The following is a 19,960-nucleotide window of genomic DNA, read 5'->3' as shown; positions in this document are numbered from 1 at the left end:
AGTGACTATGCCATCCAGTTTCGCACCTTGGCAGCCAACTGTGGCTGGAACTCCACAGCTCTGCAGGATCACTTTTTGAAAGGACTCACACCAGCAATACAGGAACTGCTGATTCCCGTGGAACTGCCAGCTGACTTGGATTCTCTGATTTCCCTAGCAATCCGCGCTGATCATCGACGCAGAGAGTTGACCAAGATCAGCGGTCTCCATAGAAGGGTGGAACCAACCCCCTTTCCACAGCCACTGGTAACTGGAATGCCACAGCACATCTTGACACCACGACCAGCGCCAAGGGACGTGAGTAATGTCGAGGATGAACCCATGCAGCTTGGTCGAGCCCAGTTAACTCCCGAGGAGCGACAGCGTCGCCGCCGAGAAGGCCGTTGCTACTATTGTGGTGAATTTGGTCATCTGGTGGGAACTTGCACCGCGAAGAGAGGCTCACCGGTGAGTTCTCAGTCACCCCGACCCGGCCAAGGCCCAAAGACTCGCGCAAATCCAGATAATCCACCATGCTATCACCACAGATCTGCCAGCCCTCATTGACTCTGGCTCCGACGAAAGCCTCATGGACTGGGGGCTCGTAAGACGATTACAAGCCACCATCGAACCTCTTTCCATGACCATCCAGGCCAGAGCACTTAATGGCAAAGAACTGTTTAGCATCACCCACATCACCGAGCCTCTGGAGGTACGAATCGGACAACATCTCGAAACTCTCCGATTCCACGTCTTCCAAGCGTCATCACCCACCTTGGTTCTGGGACATCCTTGGCTACGTCTACACAACCCCAGAATCGACTGGAGCTCAGGGCACGTATTGGAATGGGGAAAGAACTGTGTGAATCACGTTTTGGAACAATCAGCAACCAGTGCATCCTCAGTCACAGTTAATCAGGTGACTCTCGCGTCTTCCGCCCCTGAACCTTGTCTTCAGTGGCCTCTTGCTCCTGAACCTCGTCTGCTGCCGCCTCTCGCCCCTGAACCTCGTCTGCTGCCGCCTCTCGCCCCCCAGCCTCGCCAGGCGCCGCCCAAAGCCCCCGAACCTCGCCGGGCGCCGCCCAAAGCCCCCGAACCTCACCGGGCGCCGCCCAAAGCCCCCGAACCTCGCCGGGCGCCGCCCAAAGCCCCCGAGCCTCGCCGGGCGCCGCCCAAAGCCCCCGAGCCTCGCCGGGCGCCGCCCAAAGCCCCCGAGCCTCGCCGGGCGCCGTCTCAAGCCCCCGAGCCTCGCCGGGCGCCGTCTCAAGCCCCCGAGCCTCGCCGGGCGCCGTCTCAAGCCCCCGAGCCTCGCCGGGCGCCGTCTCAAGCCCCCGAGCCTCGCCGGGCGCCGTCTCAAGCCCCCGAGCCTCGCCGGGCGCCGTCTCAAGCCCCCGAGCCTCGCCGGGCGCCGTCTCAAGCCCCCGAGCCTCGCCGGGCGCCGTCTCAAGCCCCCGAGCCTCGCCGGGCGCCGTCTCAAGCCCCCGAGCCTCGCCGGGCGCCGTCTCAAGCCCCCGAGCCTCGCCGGGCGCCGTCTCAAGCCCCCGAGCCTCGCCGGGCGCCGTCTCAAGCCCCCGAGCCTCGCCGGGCGCCGCCTCAAGCCCTTGAACCGCGCCAGGCGCCGCCCCAAGAACCGCACCCAATTATCGCCCAGGCCAACGAGTGTGGCTCCCTGCAAAGCACTTTCTTTTTTTTGGGGGGGGGGGCAATGCATGAAGGAAAAAAGTGTGTGTGTTTTTTTTTTTAAGCATTAAATTGGATGATACTCATTGAACAACTCAAAATGTAATTTGGTTCAACAATTGATTTGTTTTGTGCATGCCATTGCTTTTTGTACTGAAACTCTGTGAGTTTTTAGATAAATGAAATAAATAAAAGATAAGTAAAATTTGCGTGAGTGAAGCAGTGTGCTCGGAACACACCCGCTACCTCCGAACACACTCGCTGAGTGATCTGGGATTTTGGGGGCGACTGGCTCTTATGTTAATGACCTCATTTTTGTGACATAATCTCCAGAATAAGCGTCCACATGAATATTAGTTACACAACAATTGGACTTAGCATTGAGTCTGTTTGACATAAAAGCCTCCTCACACCCAAACCTTTTTTTTTTTTTTTTTTTTTTTACTGGTCCGACTTAGAAGGAAGAAAAATAGTCAAATCCACCCCTCTGCAAAATAGCTAAGTAAAACTGTAACCCCGGGTTTACACCGGTTGCGGTTGCGGTGCGTTCCGGCGACGCAAGCAATTAGATTCCATTCATTCGAATGGTGCAGTTTACACCGCTTGCGGGTGCGTTGCGTGTCGACTGCGTCTCAGCTGCGGCGTGCCGCAGCCCTTCCGCAAGGATAGCCTATTTTCTATTTTTGCCGGACGCCGCGGCGGTAGGCCTCCGGCAAATGGCAAGCTAGCACAAAACAAATCGAGCGGGACAGGAAGACCGACGCAGTTTCAAAATAAATTTCCGGTTAACTTTCAAGATAAAACACTCGCCAGCTCCTATTTCGCAAGCATGCTAGCAAAACGTGATGTGGGCGTCGACGGGCCTGGAGTTAACGTGCGAGGTGCTCATTCACGGTTTAGACACCAGCGAACATGGACGAGGAGAGGTTTATATTGGAGGTAGAAAGCCACAAAATAAAAAAAGTCCACCTCTCTTTCTGCTTCTCTGTTGAGCACAGACTTTCTGTGTGTTTGTCGTTGTTTTTAATGCCACATGATCGCGCGCGTGGTCATGCGAGACACGGCGGGAAGTGGTCGGCGACGGAGCTGCCGGACCGCAGCTGTGCGGAGCCGGTGTGGATTGGCCAAAAAATTGACGCGTCCGGAGCACGCAGTCAAGACGCACCGCACACGTAACCGGTGTAAACCCGGGGTAATACAAGTAGTACATAAAGTTATGGTCACAAATGAAAATCTGTTACGGTTACGGATGAAATTCCGCAAAACACCGAGGACACAAATGGAGCGAAAGGCAAACCCATTGAACCACAATATAACTGTACATCGTTATGGGGATATAAAATTACCTGTATTGGGATCCACCACTAAATATTTATCCATAATCACACACACATGCACACAACTGGGATGCAGGAATACCTAGCACTAATAGTAATGAATTGTGCTTTTAAGTTTATGCCTATGCTTACCACTGGAAGACAGAAATGGAGTGGCCATCCACAACGAGCTTGCCATCCTTTGCGTACACCTCACCCTTATAACGGCCATGAGTAGTGTCATACTTGAACATGTAGACCTAAGAGGAAGGCGCAATGATATTGTTCAGTACGCATGATGTTGATCAGTGGACTCACATTTTAACAGAATGACAATTACGATAATGCAAGTACAGTTTAATCAAGTATTCTAAGCTTTACCTCAGTTCAGTATCTTACATGTTACATGCAAATGGGCCTAACATGTCTTAAATCTTACTCACCATGTACTGCAAGTCAATGAAGGGGTCATTTACGGCCACAACCTTGATGCCGTCTTTTTGAAGGCAGGCCCTCATCACAAGGCGGCCAATACGACCAAAACTACAAAAAAACAACAACAAAAAAAACACAAAGACATTCTTAGTTCCCTTTCACTGTCATTCCTAGGATCTAAGATGAAGAGATTCCAAAATCTCTTTGAAACAGCTACAACATTCATAGACTGGCTATAATTCATGCAACGTGAACACATTCTGATGACATTGCAAGTTTTATTGTGACAAGAGCTGCACAAAGCATGAACCATTATGCAACCCACCACAACCTTAAACCAAATGTGTTTGAAACGTACCCATTGATGCCAACACAGACCTCTGGCATGGTTGCTGCTTCTTGGGGGTTACTGGGTTACCTGGTAAGAAGAATAAAAGAAGGCTTGTTAACAAAAATTTAAGTGACTGCGGTCTAGGGGTGAAACCAGTGCTTAAGTAATGCGAGTAGCTCCCAAAAGAAAAAAAAATCTGCCTCAAGTACCCATTTATTTGGTGTGCACCTTTGGGAGCAAGCTATCTGCAGCAATACCGTAGTTGTTCCTGCTATGGTGAATTCTAACTTCAAAATAAACTTTACCCTACCAAAGAATAGGGATGTAATGACAACGGCAAAATTGCGATATTAAAACTGCCAACCCAAAATATCGTTATGTCACGATATTAAAAGCAGCAGCACATCTGTTAAAAAGGCCAGGTTGATTTCTACTGTATATGTGCAGTTCCAAACCCCTCTGGTGGTTAGTATATTAGTGCAGTTTGATTTTAAATTAGGCATGTTTTGTTTTGGCAACCTACGGAAGTTGATGTTACCTGTAACATGTACAAAAACACAATGTTTTTTTCCCCCCTCTATATGAGCTTCTTTCCCCTTAATATGGGTTTTTATACAGTATCATGAGCTTTTTTTTTTTTTTTTTTTTTTTTAATATCGCCACCCTCCCCACCACAATAATGCAATAAGTATCATGAGGTTCATATCGTGATATTGTATTGTGACATTTGGATATCATTACATCCCTACCAAAGAATACATCGCCATTAATGCCTTGGTTGCTTTTATTCTGAAGTTGTTCCTGGCAGGGTGTGGCAGCTGTCTTTACTCGTCTTCCTGACCGTAGTTGGGGCCAGCATATATTGCCGTCACAAACAGTTGCCACTAATATCAACACATCATCCTGAAATAATGTTCTATCTAGTTAATTAAGGATGCTTAAAACAAACAAAACTAATTATGCTGACATTGAGGTACTGTGCCAGTTGCTAGCATTGTTTTAGTGCTAAGCGAATGCCGCATTTCAAGAGTTGGACTACTTTTCTAAGGCAGTTGGTACTCTGCACATTTTTGCAGTTCCTACTTTTTTATATATATATATATATATATATATATATATTTTTTTTTTTATTTTATTTTTTTTAACGAACCAGGTTAGCTCAAATTTCGGCACAATCGCCACTTCCTCCGATACTCACTGTTTCTGGAGAAGAAAATACAGTACGCTGCTAAGTAGTTTAAATTTAAGTGAAAAATTTTTTTATCTGAAAATGAAAACAGTTGTTCATTCATTAATACAGTCATGAAAACGGTTCTTTAACCAAGCAAAAATATATATTTTTTTATTTTAACCAAATACTCATTGATAGTTTTCAGTAGGCTATCCAAATAAAATATTTGATAGCTGCAGCCCTAATGTGGTCTAATGAATGCCAAAACCAATGTAAAATACATATATGCCATTTATTACGTTATGCAGTTGTAGTATGTATAAGACCGTTTAAGTGTGGTGAACACTGAACACTTCACTAAAGTGATATGTATTCACCTCAGGAAGTTGAATGTGAGGGAGTGTTTCAGTGCAGTGTAGCAAAAATACAAGTTTTGACAATGAATGTCTTGCAAGTGGTGGTATTACAACTTGCCTGGACTTGTTTAGAAAACAATGGTGGTGGTGATGAGAAGGGAGGAAGAAATTCAAGGAAAGAGTTTGAATGGAACACTGCAATCAGATCAGACCAGACACGACGGCTGGCATCCATTCAGTTATGTGATCCTCCTTCCCTATGCTTCATTTAGTTGTTTTTTTTTCTTCTCCCATTTGTGCTGAGCCCGATGAACCATAGCAGAGGAACGCAGACGCCACGTCCTGTGTTTAGTTAGTTGTGCCTTTGTCTTTCCATTTTAATAGATGTCATTTGCTGGGTCTCATTCAATACATAGTGAGTGTGTTAAGAAGACTGCTTTGTTTTAGAAAACTTGGATCATGAAATGTTTATAAATGCAGATTTATTTTCTGAAACTTCCAACTCTTACTAACTTATTAATGTATATTAGCCTTGTGAGCGACTATTGTGTGTGTGCGTCAGGTAACTCAGGGCAGGTTGTCCTTGAAAGTGGTTGGATGTCATTTTAGACTGCTATAATCTTCTTAACTGTTGTGTGGCTCCAAGCGTGTGTGCCATTTATGTTAGACAAGCCGTCCATCTGTTAAACTCATTATGGGTACACTTCAAATAAAAAGATGGGGATAAATATGTTTAAATGTGTGAAGAATACATGTGTTAAAAAGTACTGCCTTCCTGTTTGGTCCGGTTGACCTGAAACCTCATGTTCACCATTTTGTGTTTTGTTGAACTCTCAAACAAACAAGGTCGTTGAAGGAGCGAGGACATGAGCCAGTACTGTGGCTGTATTCTCTCTTCTTTCTCCTCCACCGTTACACCACCTATTGTGTTTACAAAACTCTTTAATCACCTCTCTTGCCTTGCAGTTTCCTTCCTTGCTGGCCCCGCCTAAGCATTCTCAATACCTATCTTTTCAAACAAAATGCCTACTTTGCTGATAAATGATACATGTTTGTGACCCGGCAGAGCAAAATGAGTCACAGTGACCCGTATTTCAGAAATGAAGAAGGGCATGACCTCAACTTTCCAATGATATACCTATTCCTAAAAACATTATTATTACTCATTACCACAGGCAGAGATATAAATAGGTAGATCACTTTGCAGCTCATTTTCAGATGCATGTCTACAGCAACGCTTTCACAGGTAGTGGTACTCCGATTGATCATCCACCTATTGTGATCGGCCGACTTCCATGGGAAAGTTTCAGCTTGTACTTTGCAGCCTGCAGCCAACTTGAGACCAGCAAGCATGTAAAGCGTAGTGGCCCCTCCCCCTTTCCTGAACACTGCACATTACAGGCTAAACCAGTTACTAAATCCTAATGTTTAAGCATTTTCTACACTGTCAAGTTGAAATAATGCCCCGTTTGTTTTGTATTATTATGTTGGTGTATGTAGAATAGATGTGGGAATTGCCTAGTACCTGGTGATTCAATCCATATCACGATTCAGAGGCAAGGTTTTTCGTGGCTCAAATTGAGGCAGAGGTGGTACCATCCTGACTATGCAAGTGCAGTAAAAATACTTGCTGCCAAATTAGGTGGTGGCGGCCGCCTCCAAATTAGGGCTGGGAATCTTTGACTGTCTCACGATTCGATTCGATTACGATTTTTGGGTCTACGAGTCGATTCAGAATCGATTTTCGATTCTCGATTCAAATGATTTTCGATTCAAAATTACTTGATTGACAAATGATTTCTGCTTCAATTTACAGATATGCACAACATTGTCATGATCTACTCCAGTCTGCTTTTCAAGACAAAATGACAAATAGAGACATGAAAGTGTCTTTTTTTTTTTTTTTTGTTTAAACATTTATTAATTTTGTATTGTAAGTGCCTTTTTCCACAAAAACAGCATGTGGGCTACAACTGCCTTTTCCCCTTCTTCATTTCTAATTTAAATAAAATCGATTTTTGGATATTAATATCGATTCGATTCGATTAATAAATGAGAATTTCGATTCTTTTATTAATCGATTTTTTGGCACACCCCTAGGAAAAACCCTGATAGGTCATGATTCGATTCCATTTTTTTTTTTTTTTTTGTCAAATTTAATTTAGAAAATACTAATCAGTAAACTTGTACACATACACTAAGATTTGTATGAAAGTGTATTTATCTAAAATGTATAACTGTGAGCTACTGTATTTAACAAAAAGGGTGCAATCTCTCTCTCTCTCATGTTTTAACAGCATTGAAATATTATTAAGGCTTAATGTTCCATTAATATAATAACATTCCTCCATGTTCAAAGTGTAAACCCTAACACTAAGGAAGACATTTTGTTGAATATTTCCATCAAAAATTGATGTTTAAACATCATTTGGACCACATACTGAACCAATACGAGAATTGTGTGCTGTGAGATCGAGTTATATCGCCAAATCGATTTTTTTTAACACCCCCAATTAGGGCTGCACGATATATAGCGAAAAAATATCGCCATCGCGATGATGGCACACGCGATAGGCCCATCGCAAAGACGTGCGATAAGTTAATACGATAAGTTGTTATCGGTAGTGTATTCTTATTGCTTGGTTGCACGTTAGCGTCTATCTGAGTTAACCCAATCAGACGTGACCTTAAATACGTAGCGTCACTCACCTCCCTAGATACTGCTCTCTTATTGGCTAGAGCGGCCCACAGCGACCAGTGAGCAACTCCGCAGCCGTGGATAGAGGAAGCTGCAATGGCTGACTCGGGTGAGGGAGAAATGAACGAGAGCGACAACAATGAACTACTTGTGCCTAAAAAAAAAATAGCACGCCTACAATATGGGACTACTTCGGCTTCAGAAGAGATGACTTGTCACAGACGCAAGTACTGTGCAAGTCATGTCGAAGAATAGTGGCTACGTCAAGAGGAAACACAACCAATCTACACAGCCACACGCAGTACAACCACAAGAAGCTATACGAGTCATTCAAATCGAAGACCCCCAAAACTACTGACGCGAAGGCAAGTTGTAAAATAGCAAATCCACAGATAACCATTAATGACCGTTTTGCGAGCATCACACCTTACGAGAAAACCTCCAAGCGCTACAAAGCCATTACCGCAGCTGTTACACGTTTAGTGGCCAAATGCATGATACCGATTAGCACTGTGGATAAAGAAGCTAAAAAGATCTAATGAAGGAAGTAGACCGGAGATACGTGGTGCCATCGCGAACCTACTTCTCACAAGTGGCCATTCCACAGATGTACGACGCATGTGTAGCTACTGTCAAGGCTCAGCTGCATCAAATGGAATTTTTCGCTACCACCACCAACCTATGGTTCAGTCGCACAACGGAACCATTTATGAGCACTTTGTTTTCAAGAATTATTATACATGTATATTTTTTATACATCATTTCATTTAAACACAGGATTTTATTTTTATTTAATTTAAATATAGAGAACACCACTCATGCTTGGGCACTTTATTTTCTAATATTTTATTTTAAATAATACAGTAAACCATAAATGTTTAAGCTCTTGTTTTGAGATGTTGTTTACAATTTTTGAACAAACATTGAAAATATGTAAAACTGAGTTCAGTTTGAGCAATGTGTGACTGTGAATTTATATTTTAAATTCACAGAATACCTGTTACATATTAAAGTTCTGCATGGTTGTCACCCATGCCTATGCTTGAATAAAATAACTGATTAGGAGTAATATATATATTTTTGTGTGTTTTTTTTCCTCACAAGTTTATGGTAACAATTTTTTAAAAAGTTAAATGTTTGCAACCTCGTAAATTTAGTATCAATTACAACTGTGTAGATTAGATCATTAAAAGCTTATTTATTTCAATACTAGATAAAGAAAATGTAATTTTAGAGATGTGTTAAATATCGCAATAATATCGATATCGCGATAATCAACACCCATATCGCATATTAGGGGTGTGAATTGCCTAGTACCTGACGATTCGATTCGTATCACGATTCACAGGTCACGATTCGATTCGATACCGATTAATCCCGATACAAATTTATAAGTCGATTGTTTTGATTTTTTTCATTCAAATTTAGAAAATACTAATCAGTAAGCTTGTAGAGTGTAAGATTTATATGAAAATGTATTATTTATTTATCTGAAATTTCAGTCTTATAGAGGTTGTAATCTGTTTCATGTTTGAACAGCATTAAAATAAAATATTAAGGCTTAATGTTCCGTTCATATAACATTCTTCCATGCTCAAGGTGTGAATCCTAAAAAAAAATAAAAAAAATAAAAAAAAATCGATTCTGCCGATTATTGAATCGATTCGAGAATCGCGCGATGTAGTATCGCGATATATCGCCGAATCGATTTTTTTTTTTTAACACCCCTATCGCATATCGCATGTTTTTTTCAATATCGCGCAGCAGTACCCCCAATGTAGAATCTTATCTCAAATTTTGTTTATTTGACTACAGTATATTAAAAACTTCAACTTGCAACTTGAATTTAATGGAATTACAACCACACATTGAACATGCATAGTGTTGTTCCGATAAAGTTTTTGGCCCCCCGATTCCGATACCCAGCTTTGCAGTATCGGCCAATGCTGACACCATACCGATACCTAAGGTGTTTTTTTTTCTCAACATGAAAAAGCTGTCCTGTCATTGGTTCAGAGCAGTCAAGGTCCAATAGGATAGCTTCGATCGGCATGCAGTGAGCATGTCACATATCAGTGAATGTTGTGCACGAGCAAGTCAGAAGATGCTGCATCCAAAAGTCCTATATTAGCGTTGGAATTAATGACTTAGACTTGACTTTATTGATCCCTTTGGGATGGCTCCCTCTGGGAAATTTACATTTCCAGCAGCAATAAGAACAGATAATAAAATTTAAAAAAATCAATCAATCAATAAGGTTATTACACCAGAGATTGAATTAATAATAATAAAATAAAAATTCAATCAATCAATAAATAAGGTTATTACACCAGAGACTGAATTATTAATAATAATAATAATAATAATAATAATAATAATAATAATAATAAGAAGAAGAAGAAGAAGAAGAAGAAGAAGAAGAAGAAGAAGAAGAAGAAGAATACAAATAAAATAAAAATTCAATCAATCAATAAATAAGGTTATTACACCGGAGATTGAATTAAAAAAATTAAATAAATGGTATTGGCATGTTACTTGTTAGTAGTCACTGTTTTAATGCAGTATCGGGGCCTCTGCCGATACCAGTATCGGTATGGGAACAACACTAAACATGTATTCTGCACACGCTCTCTCACACAACTTACATTAGTCAGTGTACAGAGGCTTCATTGTGCCTAGTAGACTAGTCAAGTCAAATGTTGTGAACAGCATCTTAAAACCTGATGGCACTCATTAAATGGAGAGAGGGAGGCTGCAATTATTCACTAATGGTCTCGATGCATCCATCTTTTTTCTGATATTACTGGAAGGCCAAACAACTACTTATTCCTACAAGTCAAGAATATTCTATCTCAAGGACACGTTTTCTTTTCTGTACTTATATCTTCCACCATCTGCTTACTCACTGTCACTGTCTGTTATTTTTCTGTACTATTTTTAATGATTCCAATTCAGAACAGGACCTCCAACAACCTATTTGTTCATTTTTAATGTTTCTCAGGCCTGTCCACCTCCTTTAGTGCACACTGCCTGCCCTCCCCCAGAGCTCTGACCCATTTAGTGAGGAAAATGGGTGATAGAGGGGCCATGGCTGGGAAAGAGGGGCTATGCCAAACAACACTTTACCATTGTCTGTTGTATAAGACAACCAAGATAATCAGCAGGAGCTAAAATTCTTTTGTCAGATTATACAAAAAAAACACAACTGGTACAACTAATACTACTCCCCAGCATTTTTCTGCACTCGGCCTCTCTGATCTATTCAAACTTTCATCTTGCTTTCTTTACTTCTACCACACCCCTTATCCAACAGTAATTTTCCATTGCAGTAAACCAACTGACTGTAGCTAGGCCATGAGGAACATTCAAGTAGGGCATGTTTTCACTTGTGACCCATCTCCCAGAGAAGGTAAAGACTTTATAGTGACAATTCTACTCTTTTCATTACATGTAGGAACTCTCACTATGTTTTCATTCCATTTGTAATGTCACCCTGTTGCCACATTCTTGACCAACACCATCAAACACACGCTGGCTGCACACACAGCAGGCTTTACACTTCCTGCAGACGGCGATGCACAATTGACACATCTGCGCTTTGTGACAGTGGCATGCTTGATCAGCAGCCACCAAAAAGGCTTAGTTCTTGCAAGGACTTTTGGCTTGCCATGCAAATGTTTTGTTTGGCAGTTTTTTACGCCGGATGCCCTTCCTGACACAACCCACCCATTTTTTTTTCCCAGGCTTGGGACCTGCAGTGGCTGGGCAATGTTCCCGAGCAAATACACAACACGACAAGTTTTTAAAAACGAGTACAGTATGTTGATTTAAAAAGCACCATATTTATGTACAAGAGCGAACACAGAGCATCAATGCACAATGAATCAATGAATAAATGAAAGGTGCGCCTGTCAGCCTGCAGAGGATTCAATAGCAGACATGTCATGTGATGACTCTGCAGAGGAGGTGCAGGTAGGCAAACACTGCCCCCTTGGACAATGCTACAAGAATGCAGCATTTGGAAGCCAGCCATGTTGAAATAACTGATTATGTTATATGCTAAAATATTGCAAGTATGCTCACAGAACAATTGTGTGACTTTATTATACACTGGCATTTAAAATTAGTTTTCACTTCTCATCACTGGCAGCAAATAAAGTACATATGTGATGTGTACGAGATATATATTTTACATCTCATGAAGTACAGCTTTAATCCAGAAACCATATCAATTGCTTGTCATACGTGGAACAAATCTTCCAAATAATCACTACCCTGTTATCAGTCACCCTGCCGATATTGGATCAAGACCAAGCATCTCCGCAGCAACTGCAAGCCTATAATGATGACTTTCCGTCACGGCCCGTACTGTTGATTCTGTTTAGTTAGCCCATCTCAACTTCATTGATAGGAGAATAAATTAGCTGCAGATCTGCATTGCAGTGGCAGCAGCAGGCCTGCTTCGACCTTTCCAAGGTGGAGTGATGACCTTCAGCTTTGAGACAAGGCCTTATATGGCTTTATCTGAACAGGGGATAAGATCACTATAATTGTGTTGTTCTGCGGTGTCATTATTTGACATTAAAACGAATTGCATTTTTTTTAACTCTCCAAATACTACGTCACGTCAACGGGACTCTTAAAATGCGCGTACACAAGCATCCAATGACGCGACAAATCAGGTTTCATTTGGGGGGAAAAACCCCCCACACAAGCACGTACTTCTTTTCGCACATATTTAACCACCTACACCAGTTTGACGTTAATTCTGCACATTTTAGCACGATCAAACGATAGCTATTGCAGGGTACTTCGCTGTAATAAATGGTTGCGTCTGGGAGGTTACGTAACACGGACGTAAATTCACTTCCGCAAAGATGCAGCAAAAGGAGTTGCCAAATGTCACGAAGCAAGGCTGCTCCTGCATCAGACGAATGCACACGTACACCGTATTACGTTCATAAAAACGTCTCTTCTCGATAAAATTAGAAACGCCGTTTGGAATATTTAAAAATATTCGTTAAAACCAAATGATGCAACAACGCACGGATTACACAACAAGTAGCCTGGCGCCATAACCGCATCCCCTCCCATCCTCGGAATTACATCAAGGCGAATGCAATATTTAACGTTCTTATTTCATTCTTAATATCGTCCAGTCATTTCGCGCCAGTATAAATTGATAACGAGTATCAGAAAAGAACAAGCGCGGGTTCCGCGAGCCAGATAAGGATATTGGAAACGCAATGTCGTCGTTTTTTCAAAGGCCAAGCTGCACTGACTGCACCGACAGAAAAGCTAGCTTTTGAAACTCATGGCTCATCTTTGAAACGTTACAAACTACGTGTTCAACTCGTTCATAACTTTGTCAAATATATATACGTTGCGTGCTGGTTAACAGTGTGAAGGAAGCTAAAATAGGCTTAACAGCTTACCTCGAACACTGATGCTTCCTTGAATGTGAGTGCGCAACACACTGGACTGCCTTCCTCTTTTATACATGACACGTGACTCGCTGAGCCGGCCGGGTTTCCCTGGCGACGTGACGTCATGTCATCCTTTGCTGCCAGCGTCCATTCTGAACGAGGCACCGCACATGTCCCTCTTGTGGTCCGCCACTCACCGTCACACTCACGTGACGTACTTTACGACCAGGCTTTGCTGGAGTACAAGAGAAATGGTGAAATAGCAGAACGCAAGCACAAAGAGGGCAGAAATGTTATAATTACTGATTTTTCATATATATATATATATATATATATATATATATATATATATATATATATATATATATATATATATATATATATATATATATAGAGAGAGAGAGAGAGAGAGAGAGAGAGAGAGAGAGAGAGAGAGAGAGAGAGAGAGAGAGAGAGAGAGAGAGAGAGAGAGAGAGAGAGAGAGAGAGAGAGAGATTTACTTATTTATTTATTTAACAATTCACCCCTTTACATCAGAGTTTATGTCAAAATGGCGGTCTGGTGACATGACTACCTCTCATTGATAAGCATTGACTTTGTATCGTTGTAATTTGATTTGGAGGATTATTTTGATTTCAAAATGGGATGAAATGTTCTATTATAACAATCTGCCTGTTTAGTATGCTAGTAGCAGGCAAAAACGATACAAAGTTCAGAATTGGAATCAATACTTGTCACATAACAGGACAAAAACATTAAAAGAGGCTGAAGAAAAAGAAGCCAAAGAAGAAGACGAAAAACAAACAGAAACATCATCGTCTATGCCTACTCATCGGGGATGCTATTTATCTGTGTTTACCACAAAGACGTACCAATTTTGGCTAAATCTGATTGGTTAAAGTGTAACTCAATACATCTACTTTTAGACTTTAAAGCGATACAAGACTTATAACTCATTTTCCAGTATCGAGCCTTTCAGTGTGACATCACGTTTAAGTGCGCCCCTTGCGGTGGAGGGCAAGGCGTCAATGCGAGTGAATTAGAAAACAATCAGTGTGACCTAGAAAACAGGTCAAACAGTTGATAAATCAGAGACCAATTCTATGGTGAACTTGTGCACGGCCGACGGATGCTCTAATGGTCAAAGAGAGACGGGATCGTTCATTCGGCTGCCGGCAGTGATTCTAAACCAGGCGGAAGAAAATGAGGAGTGAAATACGAGCACGGTGGCTAGCGCGAAACTACGACACAACTGCTTTGCACCTACAAAAAGTATGAAGATATGCTCAGATCATTTTATATCAGGTAGTTTTTCTCTTTTTCATATACAGTGGGTCATAACATCAACCTCTGAGTGTAAATTCGAGGCGGACATGATAAATGTGCCATATTATCTTTAGTGAAACAATCGTTCATATTTTTTTGCACAAGTATTCAAGTAATTTTGAACAAAAAGTTAACGATTTAACACAATTATCACAATTAACACTATCTCGGGCTTGATCTCTGCTGAGGAATGTGTTGTAAACGTGTCGTCTGTTTGTTAGCAGCTAGGAAGCTAAGATGGCTCGAAGGCTTCAATATACAGCAAGTATATCAGCGAGTATATCCAGACACAAACGATTTTGTGAATGACAATTTACACTGTATAAAAGGCTCCTAGAAATAGTGTATTATTGTTAAGAGAGTTTACATGAATCAGAACTTTGTTTTGTATTGTTGTGCCTTCCCATGGCATGTGACTACGCGATTACGTATGACGATGTGTCGGGCGTGCATGCGCAGTTCAGTCCAGTAGAGAGCAGGTGGCTACAGCGGTGCTGTAGCAGTCGGATTGATCACGTTGTACGTAGTTTCGTTTGACAGAGTTCATGACCACAAAACTCTGTTTCATCTGTTTCACCGGTTTCATCTACATCCATTTCACCTGTTGCTTCAACCCGCTTGTCTCAACCTCATTGTCTCCACCTGTACCCTCATCTCCTGAATAACCAGTAAAGAATCAACAAACCACCATAACGCATTCTCCTGTATTCTGATCGATACACCATCCTGTGTAGTGTATACACCTTCCATGAGCCAGCATAATAGCCTCCCCAATAAATGGTCCTTCGAGGAGCCGGATACATTATTCAGGATGGAGCCAGAGGGAAAGAGACACCTTGATGTGAGGCCGAAACGCCGGACACAACCTCCGGCTTGGATGCATGACTTTGAGGTCGACTACATGAGACATGAGTACAGCCAGTCACGGTGGGACTCGTCTATGCCGACACCTACGAGCGGACTGTCATGTCCACAGAGGGGACAAGTTCAGATGACTCCCTTCCTTGCACCTCAGCGTCACTCTGGGAGCTTCGGGGATGCTGCTCAGTCTAGAGCCCCTCAGCTAGCCTCAAGCTTCACCCAGAGGAGAGATGTGGAGGATGAATCTGCACCTGTTCAGTCACACCTACAGCCTCCCCCTCCAGACTCGAGGTATTATCCAAACTTCAGAAACTTTCAAGAGGAGAACACTATCCTGCGTGAGACGCATGAGGCCCTACAGGCTGGCATAAAGGAGTTGAACAAAGCCCGCAGTGACCTCAAGCAGCTAATTGACGTGGCCCACTCTCTTAGAACAGGTATGAGTCAAGCCACCCCTCCTTTGCCATCCTGTTCCAGCCCTAAATCATATCTAATGGGGGCCACCAACACAACAAGGAGTTCTGCCATCACGGCAGTGGAGGAAGAAGAAGATTGGCCTGATCCTCCACCATGGCCTGAACCTGAGGAAGACCTACATAATAGCCTGAGGGCCCTTAACGTGGAAGATCAGCTGCTCCCTAATTATCCTGCTCCCCTTGACATCAAGCCTCAGCTCTACAAGTCCCAGAACAAGCCATCACAGCTTCCTCGTTCACAGTATGCAGTCTCAAGCCATGAGACACCCTATGTTTGTCACGCCGCCACCAGGCGTGGCGGTTCATGCTTTTATTTTTGTGTTTCTGTTTCCTGTTTTACGTTGAAATCCCAACTCTCCTCTCACCCCAGGTCACTTGCCCTTCCTGCCGCTCCATAATTACCGGTCCCCGCCCTTGATTATCACCACCTGCCACCAATCACCTACTGCAATAAAAGCCACCTGCATTCTTCCCTCAGTGCCGAAGTGTCACCGTCAGTGCATGGAAGCGTCCCACAGTCCTTATGTCCTTGTTCATGTTGCCTAGCGTTGTTGCCTTGTTTTTGTGCTTTTTTCTCCCTTTTGGAGCGCCTTTAGTTACCCCTTTTGCCTTGTGCCCTTTTTCCTCCCTAGCGGAGCGCTTTCTGTTGTCCCCAGTACCTTTTGCCTGTTTTTTCCTCCCTAGTGGGGCGCTTTTTGTTCTCCACTTTTTCCCCTCCCTGTTCTCCTCTCAGTTTGAGAGGAGACCTTTGTTGGCCGGAAATAAACCTGCTGCCTTGGTGGCCTACCTTACGCCTGCGTCTGAGTCCTACTTGTCCTCGCCTTGTCAGTACACTTCGGCCAGCATGGACCCAGCAGGCACGGTCGAGGCCGCACTGCAGAGCCAGGAGGCCCGGCTCAACAACCAGGACCGGATCCAACAGACCATGCTGTCCCGGATGGAGGAATTGACCAGCCAGGTCCACGAGCTGGTAAGCCTTTCACGGCGTCAAGCGCCAGCTCCCACTGGACAGATTCCTCACCCTGAGTTCTCTGTACCGACCACGCCATTCACCGGGGTAGGATTGAGACTGGCCTCCCCAGAACGATACTCCGGTGAACCCGGACGCTGTCAGACTTTCCTCACGGAATGCGACATTCATTTCGAACAGTTACCACAGGCATTTCCCACAGCCCGATCCCGAGTGGCCTTCATGTTGTCTCACCTGACGGGACGGGCCAAAATCTGGGCGACCGCGGAATGGGCCAGGGGTTCCTCGGTCTGCCAAAGCGGACAGGACTTTCAAATCGCTTTGTGCCAAGTCTTTGATCCAGAAAACAATGACCGAGAGAAGGCACGAGCACTGAGCCGACTTCAGCAAGGCAACGAATCTGTCAGCGACTATGCAGTTCGCTTTCGAACGTTGGCAACGAACAGTGGCTGGAACGCCATCGCACTTCACGACCATTTTTTGAAAGGACTCTCACCTGCCATTCAAGAGCTTCTGGTTCCCGTAGATCTCCCCGCGGACTTGGACGCCTTGATTTCCCTCGCCATCCGGACCGATCATCGTCGCCAGGAGCTGGCCAAGATCGGCGGACCGCAAAGGAGGGAGGAACCCATCCCCTGGACGCGGACACCGGAGGCCAGAAGGCCGCGATTCATCGCTCCTTCCCGACCGGAACCAGGAGAGGTGGACCTCGCTAGCGACGAACCCATGCAACTGGGAAGGGCTCGGCTTTCGCCGGAGGAGAGGCAGCGCCGACGCCGAGAGGGCCGCTGCTACTATTGTGGTGGTCTTGGGCACTTGGTGGAATCCTGCACCACAAAGGGCCACTCTCCGGTGAGTCCTCCGTCACCCCGACCCGCCAAGAATCACAGACTTACGCCAATTCAGATAATCCACCACAATGTCACCATAGATCTGTCAGCCCTCATCGACTCCGGATCCGACGAAAGTCTCATGGACTGGGAGCTCGTAAAGCAAATACGAGCCTCCACCGAACCCCTTTCTTTGACCATCCAGGCTCGAGCGCTGAATGGCAAGGAGCTCTTCCAAATCACCCACATTACTGAACCTCTGGAAGTCCGAATCGGACCTCACTTCGAGACTCTCCGTTTCCATGTTTTCCACGCTGCTTCCCCCACTTTGGTTCTGGGACACCCTTGGCTGTGTCTACATAGCCCCAGAATCGACTGGAACACTGGAGTTGTTCTGGAGTGGGGAAAGGACTGCAGCTCTCACGGGTCGGAACAACCCGCACTCCGAAACTCCACAGCCCAGGTTCACCAGGTGACTCTCGTCCCACCGGCTCAAGAAGAGTACCCGAACTTGCACACTGTTCCCTCCTGCTACCACCATCTGCGGGAGGTCTTCAGCAAGACCAAAGCCATGACTCTCCCTCCACACCGCCCATATGACTGCCCGATCAATCTGATTCCCGGTTCAACTATTCCCAAGGGGAGACTGTACTCAGTCTCAGGACCCGAACGCCAGGCCATGAACAACTACATTGATGACTCCTTGAAAGCCGGCCTCATCCGACCGTCGTCCTCGCCTGCAGGAGCGGGCTTTTTCTTTGTGAGTAAAAAGGATGGATCCCTACGCCCCTGCATTGATTACAGTCCTTTGAACGACATCACTGTCAAGAACCGGTACCCATTGCCCTTGATGTCCTCGGTGTTCGATCAGCTGCAACAAGCCAAGATCTTCACGAAGCTCGATCTGCGGAACGCCTACCACCTCATTCGGATCCGTGAGGGGGACGAATGGAAGACAGGCTTCAACACTCCTCGGGGACATTATGAATACCTGGTCATGCCATTTGGCCTCACGAATGCTCCCGCCGTCTTCCAGGCAATGATAAATGAGGTACTCAAGGACTTCATAGATCACTTCGTGTACGTTTACTTGGATGACATTCTGATCTACTCACCTGACCTAATGAGCCATCGAGACCACGTAAACCGAGTACTCCAACGTCTTTTGGATCACCATCTGTATGTGAAAGCTGAGAAGAGCCTATTTCATGTTAACACCATCTCCTTCCTGGGATTCATCGTGTCACCAGGGAAGGTGGAAATGGACGCGGACAAGGTCAGCGCCGTACGAGAGTGGCCCACGCCAGACTCCCGGAAGAAAGTTCAACAGTTCCTCGGATTCGCCAACTTCTACCGCAGATTCATAAGAAGCTTCAGCACCATTGCCGCCCCTCTACACGCCTTGACCTCCCCACAAGTCCGTTTTTCATGGAACCCGGAAGCCGAAAAGGCATTCAAAGACTTAAAAGCACGCTTCACCAATGCCCCAATTCTCAGAGTCCCAGACCCCAAACGCCAGTTCGTGGTGGAAGTAGACGCTTCCAGTGTTGGAATTGGGGCGGTGCTGTCCCAGCGTTGTCAAGAGGACGGCAAGACACATCCCTGCGCATTTCTTTCACGTAAATTATCCAAGGCTGAGTGCAATTACTCAGTCGGAGATCGGGAGCTTCTCGCTGTAAAAGTGGCCCTAGAAGAATGGAGACACTGGCTGGAAGGCGCTGAAATGCCTTTTGTGATCTGGACCGATCACCGAAATTTGGAGTACCTACGCCAGGCCAAAAGACTCAATCCCCGACAGGCCAGGTGGTCCTTGTTTTTTAACCGCTTTGTATTCTCTTTAACTTACAGACCAGGCAGCAAAAACGTCAAAGCAGACGCATTGTCAAGAATCCACGAATCCGAGCTATTGGAGGCCGAGCCTGAGACCATCCTGCCCCGGGATTGCATTGTTGGAGCCATGAGATGGCAAATTGAGGACGATGTCAAGGAGGCATTGCGCAACGTCACTCCCCCCACGTCTTGTCCACCACGTCGACTCTTCGTGCCTGAGGAACTACGATCTCAGGTGATACACTGGGCTCACACTTCACAGCTGTTTTGTCATC

General features: G+C 44.6%; 1 protein-coding gene across 1 annotated transcript in view; it reads right to left on the bottom strand.

The window, feature by feature from the left end:
• gapdhs (glyceraldehyde-3-phosphate dehydrogenase, spermatogenic) overlaps window positions 1-13,510 on the bottom strand; it is an 18,133-nt gene extending 4,623 nt beyond the window's left edge. The window contains exons 1-4 of the mRNA XM_077525910.1: window positions 13,402-13,510; window positions 3,769-3,828; window positions 3,419-3,518; window positions 3,129-3,235 (exon numbers count right to left, since the gene is read on the bottom strand). Of these exons, the coding sequence (XP_077382036.1) occupies window positions 3,129-3,235; window positions 3,419-3,518; window positions 3,769-3,797 (236 nt within the window). The 5' untranslated portion in view covers window positions 3,798-3,828; window positions 13,402-13,510. The remainder of the gene's footprint in view (window positions 1-3,128; window positions 3,236-3,418; window positions 3,519-3,768; window positions 3,829-13,401) is intronic.
• Between the last annotated feature and the right edge of the window lie 6,450 nt (window positions 13,511-19,960).

Source organism: Festucalex cinctus, chromosome 7, assembly GCF_051991245.1.
Source record: "Festucalex cinctus isolate MCC-2025b chromosome 7, RoL_Fcin_1.0, whole genome shotgun sequence".
Lineage (NCBI taxonomy): Eukaryota > Metazoa > Chordata > Actinopteri > Syngnathiformes > Syngnathidae > Festucalex > Festucalex cinctus.
Note: the sequence above shows the minus strand (reverse complement) of the source record. Positions and strands in the feature narration are given on the sequence as shown.